The 14716-nt window shown below is 32.9% G+C and overlaps 1 protein-coding gene across 1 annotated transcript in view; it reads right to left on the bottom strand.

Moving 5' to 3' along the window:
- Positions 1 to 11498: 11498 nt before the first annotated feature.
- LOC110093826 (transcription initiation factor IIA subunit 2) overlaps positions 11499 to 14716 on the bottom strand; it is a 35201-nt gene continuing 31983 nt past the window's right edge. Inside the window, exon 4 of the mRNA XM_020818828.2 lies at positions 11499 to 11695. Within this exon, the coding sequence (XP_020674487.1) occupies positions 11552 to 11695 (144 nt within the window). The 3' untranslated portion in view covers positions 11499 to 11551. The remainder of the gene's footprint in view (positions 11696 to 14716) is intronic.

The following is a 14716-nucleotide window of genomic DNA, read 5'->3' as shown; positions in this document are numbered from 1 at the left end:
TATGGCTCAAATATGAATAACAATTTTTCCTACAACTTTGTGGCCATGTTTGGTCCATTTAAATGGTAGCAATGGTTATAATTTGAAAGAAATAGGTTTTGATTCATTTTGGCGGGCTAATGGATTCTTTGAGGTTTTGTTTGGGGTAACTTTTTACTGCTTTTTAAAGCAATTTTTTAATATAGAAATTTCTCATTTCAGAAATTTTTGTACTAGAAAGTTGTTTTATAAAACAGTAAGAAAGTTGTCCTGAACGATACCAGAATTACTTTTAGATAATTTTCGTTAGCAATGGTACTCTATTTTTGTCGCTACTTTGTTGGGATGCACTTAAGAATCATTAATGTAGCATTCATATTATTAACATTTATATTGTAGTTCTCAACCTTATTTGCAAACTATCGTTTCAGAAAGGATATGAACACTAATTTTGAATAATTAGATGACTATATAAACGCATAGGATTTGGATGGACTAAACAGTAGCCTGTGGATTAAATATATGATTGTTTCACTTCGTAGTTTTTGTTTACCACACGTCCTCACCCCTCCAATAAAAAGTCTTCTATGGAGTACTTATAAAGATTACCTACACAATTATTAGATAATTAATACTCATGGAAAGTAATTTAACTAAAATAAATACTTAGACCAATTTGAATACTGAAACATTATTGGATATTGAAGAAGAGAGAGGAGAGTGTTGACCGAACATTCATGCTAGAACTGAATGCCAGTAAGGATTTGTTTGGGTTGCTTTTTTACTGCTTCTTAAAGCAGCTTTTTAATACAAAAATTTTAATTTTTGCACTAAAAAATTTCTTTAAGGAGCATTAAGAAAGCTGTCTTAAATAAAGCCTAAGTTTGTTCTACAATAGGGTTCAAAGATAGATGATGTGAAACTTTCAAGTGGTAGATTATGGCTTTATTATTATATTTTTTTGGGATTGGATGGTGTTTGATGGCTTTATCCTCTTGGAATTATTTGGAAATTCTTTGCATGCAAAAAGTCCCCAATTTAGAATTTCTGTGTTCTATGGTTAATATTAGAATATTTCTCTATTTGTCTTGAGTTGCTTTCAATTAATCCCTATAATTGAAGTTTTCTCTATGTAATTAACTAGTTTGACTTCAATCATTTACATTTATCTAATCTTATCTCAACCCAATGGACTTTTATACTAACTATTATACAATGCTTTTTAAGGAGCTATCCTAATATTGGATTGATATTATTGTTATTTATAAACTCTATCATTGAGATGTGATCTTCCTAGCTTCCTCTAAATTAAATACAACCGTAGTCTCATTAAATCTTTCAAAATTTAAATCATTCTTTCAAACTGCTCAATTTTCAAGAGATAGAATGGTATGTTGAAGTTAGATTTAATCCTCAAATCATACATCTCCATAATTTGGATGTGAATTAACAATTTCTATATGTTATGATTACTTGAGGATTATCATAAGTCTTACTATCTTATTCACATGCAACTAAGCTATTTTTTAATTAAATAAATAATATGATTGATAATGAAGGAGTTAGCTTCATTAATCTACTTACAATCACCCAAATTGACTCATAAACCTATCTAAATTCATGAAATCTCATAAAAAAATCAACATTATCCATCAACTTACATTCCAATATAGGCTAGGATAGTATTTCACTTGGACTTTAATGTTTTACTTTAGCAGCCTCTCAATTCTCATATCTTCTGACATATTTTTGTAATTGCATTCATCCTAATCCATCAAACAAATAACTTCTTATCTTTATACTTGTGAGGAATGGTGCCAAAAAATGGGATTTATTCTTTGAATCGCTTGCCTTAAAATTTGAATAGTTAGTGCCCACAACATGATTTAATGGCTCATTTCCCTTTTTGGACTCGGCCCTGATCAACTTCTATCTAGCATATTTTGGCATTTAGTTGATGCCTTAAATCAAGTGTTGATGACTCTCTTTGATCACCATGTTCTGCATTTCTAGGCCACAGTGCTCGATGACTATGCCTTAGGTGAAACTATTGGCTTTTCTTCCTGATGATTAGGCTCCCAGAAGGTTTGTTGGCATCTCCTCAACAACCAAGCACCCAAATGGGCATGTCTATTATTCTTCTAATTGACTCCAAAGACCCCTAGTATTGCTTGCAACACATATGTGCTGCTGTTTTTCTCTCTCCTTGGTGGGAAAAAAGGAGACTATGAAAGCAAGTTGTCTCCTTTTCATTTTATTGGGTGATTCAAAGGTCAAGATTGTTGCATTGGTTCTCTATTTAGCATTTACGAACATGAAAATCAAGCTTGCCAACTTTTCTCTCCTATAAATCCCCCTTCCCTTGACATCCATGTAGTTAGATGGTTACCCTATTAGACTTCCCTATGATTAATTAGAAAAAAACACATTCGACAACAATTCTACATATGTGAACCTTTGGAAGTTCAAAGGAGAGCCAAAGGATTCTTAACAATAAAGTTGGTTTTAGAAGTCTTCAATTGTTCTCTTTATGTTCCCATCTCAGTTTACTACAACAAGGATATCAAGAGTGTCGATGACTCACGATTGTTGACCCGGTGAGTAGGGTAACTTACAAACACATATCTTCACGCTCCTTTTTTGGTGTTGAACCCCTATTGCTCAATCATCACCAAGTCCTAACCTCAAGACTATTCTTCTATCTACTTTGTCCTCATGACATACCATAGAAGGTCAATGTCTTCATACCCCATAACTAGGCTTCTTATTAGTGTAGCATTACAACCCTAGGCGTCTGGTCTCGACACCTCCCCTAGGTTATTAGAAAGTTCCATTTATAAAGGTTTGATATTCATCTTTCGTGCATCACATGTCTTATCATTGTCCATGTACTTTCACCCTCATAGTAATCAACTATTTCAAGAGTTGTCTCTTATGAAAAAGCATCATTACCTTCAGCAAGATAGCACTGCTATGTCATGTAAGGACTAAATGTTTCCTTCAGTCATCTTGCTAACAAATGCACCCTACAAACTTACATGATCAATAGCAACAAGGTTAATAGCTTTCAAAATGCTAGTTTTGATTTGGCTCATCACTCTCTCGCTACATTTGGATCGAAAACCCTTTATGCCAGCTAGAGGAACTTTTATTTGGTCCGGTGCAAGGACCTAGAGGAAGGTTCGGTTTTGCCTAAAAAAGTGCAAATACCGAGTTTTTTGAAAAAATACCGAGTTTTTCAAAAAACTCGGTATTTGCACTTTTTGACCTATTTTTGCCTAAAACCGAACCTTCCTCTACATCCAGTGAAAGGACCTAATAATTGCTCCAGCTAGAGAGCCATTAAATTCCTAGTTCATACTGAATAGGCTGACCACCTAGCATTATGTGGACACGTCAACTCTCTGACAATAAATCCCTTAGCTTGAGTTATAAGCTATTACAGGCCCAATCGAGGCGGCTACTCACCAAGTCTTTGTGTGTCCTTGTAGATCTTAGCTATTGGATTGACATTGTAATTCAATAAGCTTTATTCTTTTACAAAATCATGAGCCTCTTATTCATGCAATAATAAAAGTAGTTAGTTCACCTACTTTTTTCTATTTAAATTTTTACATTATTTTTCTTACTTGTTTACATAATTTTTCAACAAGTTTTATGTTGATTGTTGACTACCTAACGCAACCCTCCACTTTTCTCATCCAGGGCTTGGGACCTGGCAATAACAGTGTTTTATGTATTATATGTATGCTAGAGCTGTTACTTGTGGTCAAACATAAGGTGGCTTGACCAATTATTTTCCAATTTCAGTTGGATTACATCAAGGATCAGCCTTAATCTCACATCTTTTGCTTTATTCATGGATGTTCTTACTAGAGATCTGCAAGAGGATGTTCCCTAGTGTATATTTTTTTTGCTGAATATATTCTTCTTGTTGATAAAATTGAGGGAGTTGAAGGTAAACTTGAATTATGGAGATCAACCTTAGTGTCTAAATCTTTTTGTTTGAGTAGATCTAAAATTGAATAAATGGAGTGTAATTTTAGTATTAATATATATAGTGGGGAGTTTGTCACTTTAAGCGATCAAGTCATTAATAAGAGTACACGTTTTAGATATATTGGATCTATTGTTTAGATTGATGGTGAAATAGATAGGAATTTTATTAGTAGAATTAAATTTGGATGGATGAAGTGGAGGAATGCATCGAGTTTGTTGTAGGATAGAAAGGTACCACTCAAACTTAAGGAAAAATTCTATAAGATGGTGGTTAGACCTGCAATATTTATGGTGCAAAATGTTGGACATTAAAAGAGAAGCATAATATTAAATGTTCAGGTGGATGAGTGGCTTTACTCTTTTAGACAAGATACAAAATGAGCATATATGTGAAAAGGTTGGAGTAGCTCCAGTGGCAGACAAGATTTGAGAGTCGCATTGGATAGTTTGGTCACATAAAACGACGGCCTTCCGATGACCCGGTTAGGAGAGTAGATATATTAGATTTAACCTATGTTAAGAAAAGTTGAGGTAGACCTAAAAATACTTGGTTATAAAATATTAGAAATGACATTTCTTTATTAGATCTAAATGAGAATTTGACTCTTAACTGGACACAATGGAGAAAAAGGATTCATGTAGCCAACCCCATGTAGTGGGATAAAGGCTTGATGTTGTTATTATTGTTGTATTTTTCTTACTTGTTTGTGTTGTTCGATTTTTAATAAGACTATACATAAACACATAGCATCATGATAGGATATAATCAACTATTGTGGCTTGTGGCCATCTGAAGTCCATATCTTAGAATTTAAAAAAATAAAATCCTACTAGGCATTTCTAGGATATATTTAGTTCGCCATGTAAGCATTTGGTTGTTGAGTTTTGCTTCAAGGATAGGGAAATTTGTGGCATAATTGTGGCATCTATTGAGACTTGAATCACTTGTTGGCTCAATTCCCTTATAGTGCCAATAATCATTAATACTCAAATAATTTCTTTTTACTGCCTATTTCTACTCCACCAACCAATGGATAATGGTGTGTAGGATCATTATAGAAGATGTGTTACTTATTTGTTTTGGTCTGTGGAGGATGGAAGAGATGTATAGAGTTAATGGTGCCAGGTAATTAAAGCATCATTTGAGACAACTTTTTTATTATTTTTTAAATTATTTTTAGTACAAAATATTTGAGTTCTTAACAATTAGAAAATAGCATGAAAGCTGTCTTAAACAAAGCCCAAGTGTTAATAGCCATAGCTGACATATAAGAGGTATAGAGTTATGAGGATTAGCATTTCTCTAGCCCCTTTAACTTGAATAGATGTTAGTTTCATTCACGATTATGGTGTGTCACCATTGAAATCTATGTCAAAATTTGACCCCCTTAATTAAATGTTTAAAATTAATTCCAAAAAAATCAATTATTGATTTAAAAATCCAAAAAATTTTAATCTAACTTTAAAAATAGCAACCAATCAATTATAATTAAAATTATGTAACCTTCAAACCTTAATTAACTTAACTCACTTAATTATGCTGGTTACCGCTGAGTAACCTAGGCTTACGAAACTATTAACTTAGCCCCAAAGAAGGTAAAATAAACTTCACGGCCCCGATGAGCAACAAATGTGATAGCCTTTTGACATTAAAAAATGTACTTTAAAATAAATTTCAAATCATTAATATTTAAACTTTAACTAAATTCATTTAAGTCTTTCAACCAACCAGAACATCAAAATGACTTTAATTAATTATCATATATAAGACATATCTAAACAACACAACCTACCTCACACACTTTAGATTGTTTGCTAGGACAACCAACTCAAGTCTAAGGTTAGGCCGGTGTTGACTTTTTTGATGTGTGTCGAGTTTTTTGTGGTTTTCACTACATATTGGTTGCTAGTATAAATTGATTGATTATTTATTTAATTTATGCAATATGTGTATTAATGTGATGGACGTTAGATTTATCCTTAGGTTAGGGAAGATTTAAATGTTAATATAATCTTATGCATGTGATCATGCTCATACAGGACATTGAAATTAAATGGGGAAAATAAATAAATAAAATTTTTAAAAAATTGACAATGTTTTTTACAGGTGCTTCAGAATACCAAGTCTCCCTTTAAAATTAAAAGAGCATGGTTAAGTGTGGCTGGTTTGAATATTTTAAATTTTATTATATAATTGCTTAGGATGTTGAATTAACTATTGATTATTTAGGATAATCATACATGTTGTTTGATTGCAGATTTTAATTTTCATTAAGATACAATTTGATATAATTTTATTGTATTTGAGTTATATAAGTGTTATAAAGTCCTTTGAGATTGGATATTGAATATCCAATCTGGAATTCAAAGAGAAGGTTGACATTCCTTAGGGGAGAGTCCCTCTTCATTTGGATATCCATATTAGGATACTTTGAAAATCCAAAGTGAAAATAAAGCACCCCTTTCAAGGGGGGTTTCTTTTTATTTGGATAACCAGACCCGATAAATTGAAGGAGCCCACAGAAGGACGAATGAGTGAAGATTGAGAAAAATCTCATTCTCAAAGTCACATGTCTTCGGATTAGAAATTCGGGCTTGTTGCTAATGGTACCCGGTCACTTTTAATTTCAACAATTCTAGGTTGTAATATTAAGTGGCACTTGCCACATGGACATTCAATTTAAGTATTTAATTTAATTGATTGATTTACATTGATTGCGCAGTAGAAATGCCATATTTTTTTTGTCTTTTTACTTGCATGCCATTTTTGATTTAGCTTGGAACGATTGGAGGCTCGTGAGAGCATGTTAAAAATCTTTTCTATTTTAGCTAAATTTAAAATATTTAATTCAATATATAAACTCTAACGTCTTAAGAAGTAAGCTTGAGATTGTCAAGGATTTTTCATGCATTCATATCATACGTTCTCTTCCTTGTTAGGCACATCTCCGTCTGCTGGTTCTGGTAGGATACATGATCTATTAGGGTGCAGTCTTATCAAGGGGAAGTTGTGCATTTCTTAGGATAAAATCTATTTTATAAGTCTAATTTTAAAATTACTTTATATTCAATTTTAAGCATTTATCGAGTTAATTTGGATCCATTGTATTAGAAACAAATCTAAAATGAGTAAAATTTAATTGCATTTACTTTAAGCTTCAGATTACCCAACATAAATCAAGGGGTCAAATTAGGATATGCTCTAAATGTCAGCCCCATTTCCTAAAATTTAAATAAACAAAGTCCCTACCACTCTTTCATAAGTCATCAGACTCATGGTTTTAAAGCGTCTATGTGGTTAACTGGCAACCCAATCCAGGCCGGGGTAAGTCCAGATTTGCATTCCATTAGCAAGATTCGGGTTATTAATATCCAGTAACAAATTCAAACTTAGGTTCTAAGAGAGGTTTGGACTATAAGATCTCAAACCTCTAGAAATTAAATCTCAACTTTCTAATAAAATTGATAATCCAAATTTAAATTTCTTTTAATCCAAAATTTGAGTCCAACACTTAGGATAGTTTGGGATGCTTCTGAAATATTTCAAAAACTCAAAGCACCTCCTACATTTCCTCCTTTAACCTCCGGAAATAAGTATTTCAATCCAATCCATGTTGAATTTTCAACCTTGCTTCCCTTGATATTAGTCTTTAAAAATCCAAAATGAAATTTCTACCTTTATTTAATTGAGAGTCTTCGCAGGTTTTCTACGATGGAATTAATTACGAGGGGTTGCGCTCGTAGGAGATTTAGAAACTCAGATCAAATTTTCAAAACTTCAATTAATTATTTGGAAAAAATCAAATTTGATGATCATTATTTTCATATTCAAATGACTGATAGTATGTGTTATTCTCTTTCCCATGAAAGATACATCATTTTATTATCATAATTTTGATTATAAAATTAATGATCATTTATCCAAATCTTCATAGTCAAATACTGAAACGAACATCATCTTGATCCTTTGGGGTCATATATGGTTCTTTCCTAAATCTAACTACGATAATTAGGGTAAGCTCAATATTTTATAATCTTAACACATTAGGGAATGATATGTTCACCTCCTATGTGATATATCGTTTATAATGACATGTTCACTTTCAAAATTGAAATTCCAAAAAATTAACTATTCCCAAATAAAATTAAGTTTTTTATAACTCAACAACTTCTTAATCAAACAAAAAGTTACTTTAAAAAATAATAAAAAAGCTATCTCAAACGAATCCTTCATGCACCAATCAAGCCATGTTACTAGGCTTCAAGCCTAGTTCTCAAAATCATGCTTGGGTTATGTACCCTACTGCAGTGGATGTTTCAACTTCTATTGCTTCTACTCCACCAACCAATGGATAATGGTGTGTAGGATCATTATAGAAGAGGTGTTACTTATTTGTTTTGGTTTGTGGAGGATGGAAGAGATCTATAGAGTTAATTGTCCCAGCTAATTAACGCTTTGTTTGAGACAACTTTTTTGTTGTTTTTAAATAGTTTTTAGTACAAAAACTTTGAGTTCTTAAAAATTTCTTTAGAAAGTAATAAAAAAGCTGTCATAAACGAAGCCCAAGTGCTAATAGGCTTAGCTGAGAACTAAGAGAGGCATAGAGTTATGAGAATTAGCATTTCTCTAGCCCCTTTAACTTGAATAGGTGTTAGTTTCATTCACGATTGTGTTGTGTCACCATTGATTATCTCTGTAACGTACCTCCTATGGCTTCAATCATCTTTAATTAGTAGATACATTAGGATGGCTATTTGTTTTTTTTTTCCATTATATAGGCAAGGTAGAAGATAAAACTACAAGGGACACTCAATCTCACTATGGTGGAGCTTTCTTGAGCATGTACTGTTCATATATTAACATGCTTATAGAATAATAATACATCAAATTAAACTAAATGGTCAAAAATCATACCTTCTAAAATGGCTTTGATTTTGTTTGGGACAACTTTCTTACTACTTTTAAAACAAATTTAAGTTTAAAATGTTTTTGTACATGAAAGGTACTTTTAAAAACAATAAGAAAGCTGTCTCAAACGAAGCCTTCATTTACCAATCGAGCCATGTTACCAGGTTTGGAGACTAGTTCTCAAAATCATGCTTGGGTTATGTACCCTACTACAATGGATGTTTCGGGAGCATTATGGTGGAAAGAGAGTTCCTTTGCCTACTAGTAGATATCTTTTGGACTCAATGCGAGCATAAAAAGTCATTGTTGCATGAATTTATGAGTGATGATCATGATGGTGATATTAGATAGTATAGTTAATTCCACCAAAGATAATAAGATGAGATGAAGGGTAAATTTGAGAGAGAAGGATTTCTTTTAGAAAATAGAGAATTTGCCCTCATTTTTTTTACTCTTTAGCCCCTCCTTTTTTAGTCTAGGAGGAGGTCCCAACCTGTAGAAATCTACAATGTATTTGCTGCTGGCATTCTTCAATATAACTTTCAGTCTGCAAAAATACAACAAAAACTGGTAGATATGCTTCGCACATTCACAATATTGCAATACCCAAATCATATACACAACTAACAATTGTTCAATAATTAGATATTTCTAATAAATGCAATGAGAGATTATTGTATCCGGACACTGAACGTGTCCAAAGACCAATAAAAATGCACAACATCACTAAGTGCTCGGTTCCGATGTCCAGGCACAATAATTCTTCCAAAAGGTAACCCCACCTACTGCGATAAAAACTTATTGTTGTTGTTGCTGCTACTGTGGCTAGATCAAAAGGTAGAAATATATTTTCTTTTAAATCTATTGCAAATGAACAATAATCCAAAAATGTGATATTCTCCTATATGGCTTAATTTTTGTATTTATTATATACCCATTTTTTGCATGAATGGATAAGATATATGCGCAAGCTCCCATATTACCTTCACTTGGTCAACAATATGCATTTGCACATTACAATAACATTATATAACAACAAAGTAGCTTAGCAAAATAATTTATAAATGTCTACCCCTATAGCATCTCATTCATGAACCTCTAGAAATGCCTCAAATTTCACCCTCTTTATAAAAATTTAATGAGCTCAAACTCTAAACTCAACCTCTATCATAAATGATACCAATGATGATACATCGTGAAATAAATATATATATATATATATATTTTCCTTTATGTTAACATGGGCAAAATAATCATTATTATCATCTCTAGTGATCTTTATGAGGTGGCCATTCACAATAAGTTTGCATCCCATCTCTAACATCAATAAAAGGTGCCTTTAGCAACCCCATAGATTCACCTAAGAAAAGAGGTTAAGTTTGATAATTAATTTCTTAACCTCTTTTGGGGTCCAATTAAGACTTGCTTATACATGATGTCAGCATTCTTCATAATTGTTTATGTAAAAGTGTCCAACAATGAATTTACCACACTATCAAACTGATGTAAAGCATAAAATATAATTTGACCACAAAAAGGAAGCAAATAATGTAACAATTAATTTAATGTTAAAAAATAAGAAATAATACAAGGAATGCATAAGTTAAAAATATAATGTACAAATATGCACAAAAACATAATCTTAGACACTATTCATTAAACTAGCTACATCCTGACATTTTTTTGGGACATTTAGGCCATTTAAGGCAAACTCACACACACAACACATACACATAGACTCGAACCTTGGACCTTTTAGTTGGAAGCCTAAGCTCTCAACCAATAGGCCAAGGAGAGTTGTGTACATCCTGACATTGCACTTGACTTATCTTGTGTGCTACTTGTAGCCTATCTTCAAATAACAATACTTTAAGCTACTGTAGTTTCTATCATAATTGAACATTGAAACGAACATAACAAACTTCAGTTGATGATAAAACATTAAATTCATAATCATTAAATCAATAATAAGCTCCACGTGTAACATGTGGTCATAAAACTAATACATTTAGCATTAACAACAGTAATGATGTCAATTTAGTGATCAAGAAGAATTTTTTTTATTTCATAAAATTAGATATATATATATATTGAATTAATTAGTTAACTAAACTATCAATAAAAAAATATATCTTTTTCTAGCAAGTTATCCAAACTATCATTGTAAGAAAATTAAAAAATAAAAGGAGATAAAAATCAGCTCTTACACTTGAGGCTCATTCAATTGCTTCAATTTCAAAGTAAATCAAAACAACCAGCAAACAAAGCAAGAACATAAAGTTCTAAATTGCTGGTTTGAGATTAGAACAATTTACCGCAAAACAAAAAGTACAAGCTCCCCCACAAAACACGTTTCTTAATCATTTTATAGTTAATTTTTACCTACTGCATTAGAACAAACTAGCCTAAACAACCTTAAAAATTACTCCAGCTAACAAAGACTAAAACCAAAGGAGCATACCAGAATCAGCTACAGGTAGAGGACCAGAAGAACAGCAGCAATGCAGCATACTGAAAGCATTCATGTGGTAAGTTAAACATTACATATCAGCCGCCAAGCGGCGAATTCAAAAGCATATCATGCTTCTCTTATATAGTATTCATGTTATATTATATAGTATTCATGTTATATATATATATAGAGAGAGAGAGAGAGAGATGCACTTAGGACTGAGCAAGCAACTTTGAGTCACAAGCTACAATCTTTACCCGGCCAACATTCTCCTGGCACTCCTCATTCTTAAAAGTTGCATCCCGTAAGATGAAGGTCCAGACGTTGTCACAGAATCTATATGTGTGAAGATGTCCCTGTCAAGAAAATAAAAATGCAAATCTTTACACAAAATAACATGTTGACGCATTTCAATGTGTAATATAATTGATTGAAGCAGAATTCAGAAAGGAGAAGATGGCAACCACCGGAAATAGAATGGTGTGTGTAAAAGCATGAATGTGCATGATTGTGGCATTTATACCTGTGAATTGTAAATATTGAACGTGATATTTAGCTTTAGAATATCAGGTGTAAATTTTGATGTACTTCATCGCTAAATTGTTTATTACTGCAACATGAGAACCTGAATTCCCATAGAGTCCTAGACGAAGCTTTTATCTTGATCTTAAGCAAAAAATGCACATCAAATGAAAATTTCATCATGAACCAAATCCTATAAAAATAAGACTCTGGAGCAAAAGCAGATAGAAATCACAAAATCCACAAACAAATTAACTAATAAAATAATATAAAATCTAAAGAGGTAGATGGAAGTAAGGCAAATGCATTAATGGTGCTTTAATTGCAGCACCACATTATACAACAAAACAAGCTTAAAGATGGGTAGAAAATATGAAAAAATACAAAGCAACAAAAATAATAAGCATCCTGTGGACTTGGGCCTGCTTCCATAGGATGGGATTGGCATCATCTGTAATCGAGATTCCATAACATGGTTTTCATTTGTTACAGCAAAATTACGATTCAACAAAAATTAAAATATAATCATACAAACTTACTAGGAAAAAGGGAAAACGTGGTTTTCAGAAATACACTGACATGAGAAGGAAACATATGGGGAGATGTATAGAGAGAATGGATGGGGAGATTGGTTTAAGTGCAAAGGAGGGAGGGAGGTGGAAATTGAGGGAAGTAAGATGACAAGAGAGGGGCAGGGGGAGGCAAGAGATGACAGAAGGGTGAACGAGTCAATATAGAAGTGGGAGGAATGGGATCAAGGTAGAGATGAGCAAGAGGGATGGGTTGAGTGGCATGGAACCCAGCACAGGCCATGTGGAAAAATGCCAACATATTTGGAGGCCTTTATTGCCGGGGAGATCTTTTCCTGGTTATTGAGCCAAACACTTAATTTTAGATAATCGTGCTAATTAAGACCTAGAGGTTTCTGAAAGTTCCTAACAATTAAACACAGCCTAAGACATCTACCCCCATGATTTTGAGTAGTTTTATCTTATAGGACTAACAACATAAGGTTAAGAGAAATAGAAACCAATAGGGTGTCAAAACAGCTCAACACATTGGGTTTGAGTCCGACCCGAAATTGACCTGACCCGAATTTGATGAACCCAAACCCAAACTGTTTAACAAACAAGTCAAAAAGACGGATCCAAACTCAACTCGCTAGCAACTCAAGCCCAACCCGATAACCTGTTTTAATTTAAAAAAAATTAGTCACTTGATAACCATACATTTTTTGGTTAAGTAATAAAAAGATCATACAAACAAATAAAAGAATGAGAAAAAAAATATTAAATGGGTCTTTTTTGAATCAAAATCAAGTTAACGGGTTAACCTGACCCGTTTAATAAATTGTCAAAATGCATGACCCAAATCCGACCCATTCATTAAATGGGTCAACCCGAAACCGAATTTTTTGGGTCAACTCTAGATCGGATCAACGCAGCTTATGGAAAAAAATTCCTTAGGCATATGACTAAGCCTCTGTTAGGTATAGCTCTGTGTTCTACATCGTCATCCTTGAAAACAAAAGGAAGTTTTATGGAATAATAGCTGTACGAAATAGTCCAAATATATTGAGGCTTAAATGTAGTTTCCATAGATTAGTTCTCCCAAACAAAAATCCATTTTTTAGATTTTTTTAGAAATTTCATCTTTTTATCAAATTGAACGATTAATAGGTTATTTTAATCAAATACAAACTAATTAAAGTTAATACATTATGTTGTAATTATATAAAATTCATAATATATCCAATTTTATTACATTCTACCAACTCGTATCAACACCACATGTTACCAAAAAATCAAAATTCTTAAAAGATGTTACCAAACAGTCATGCTTTATTTAACAACAATACATTAACCGCCCAACAGAGCCAAATTAGCCTAATTCCCCCATATTTTCCTTGTTATAGCACTAAACAACCAACTTTATAGCTTCTAGTTTATTTTACATTTTCAATATATCCAAAGGATATTATTAGTAGAATTCAAGTTGGAGCTTGAAGTGGATGAATGCATTGAGCTTGTTGTATGATAGAAAAGAACACCTCAAATTTGGTCATTCAAATCTTATAAGATGATGGTGAGACCTACAATGCTTTATGGCACAGAATGATAATTATTAAAATAGAAGCATAAAGTTAAGTGTTGCAGAGATGAGGATGCTCAGGTGGATGAGTGGCTTCACTCTTGGGGGCTCTTTGGTATGCGGATTTAGGCCGGATTCCGGCGAAATCCAGCCAAACGGCCTAAAATGCAAATCCAAAACTCACGGTAAATGGAATCCGCGGTTGACGGAAAAAGACCACCTTTTGCGGTAAATCCCAGATTTCGCAAATCCACCAATTCGGCGGATTTAACTTCTTATTGGCGCGAGAGGATTTAAGGCCGGATTCGGTAAATATTAAATCTTTTAACTGCCTTAAATCCTGACTTGCATAGCCAAACAGTCACACAGGATTTATCATGAATGTTACCAAACAATTTTCAAGATTTAATCCCCCCCGGATTTCGTAAATTCGGATTTGGAGGATTTACGAAATCCTACTTAAATGAAATCCTAGATTCTACCAAACAGCCCCTTAGAGATAGAATGTGAAATGGGTATGAACATGAAAAGGTTGGAGTAGCTCCAATGGCAGATAAGTTTAGGAGTCGCCTTAGATGGTTTGGACACAAAAAACATCGGCCTTCCAACGACCGGTTTAGGAGAGTAGATGTATTGGATTTGGCCTACATTAAAAAAGGAATAAGTGAACCTAAAAGACTAGGTTAGAAAATATTAGAAATGATCTTTTTTTTATTAAATTTAAATGAGAAATTGACTCTTAAAAAGACACAATGGACAAAAAA

This window comes from Dendrobium catenatum, unplaced genomic scaffold, assembly GCF_001605985.2.
Source record: "Dendrobium catenatum unplaced genomic scaffold, ASM160598v2 fragScaff_scaffold_1557, whole genome shotgun sequence".
Taxonomy (NCBI): domain Eukaryota; kingdom Viridiplantae; phylum Streptophyta; class Magnoliopsida; order Asparagales; family Orchidaceae; genus Dendrobium; species Dendrobium catenatum.
This window is presented reverse-complemented; position numbering and strand designations above follow the sequence as displayed.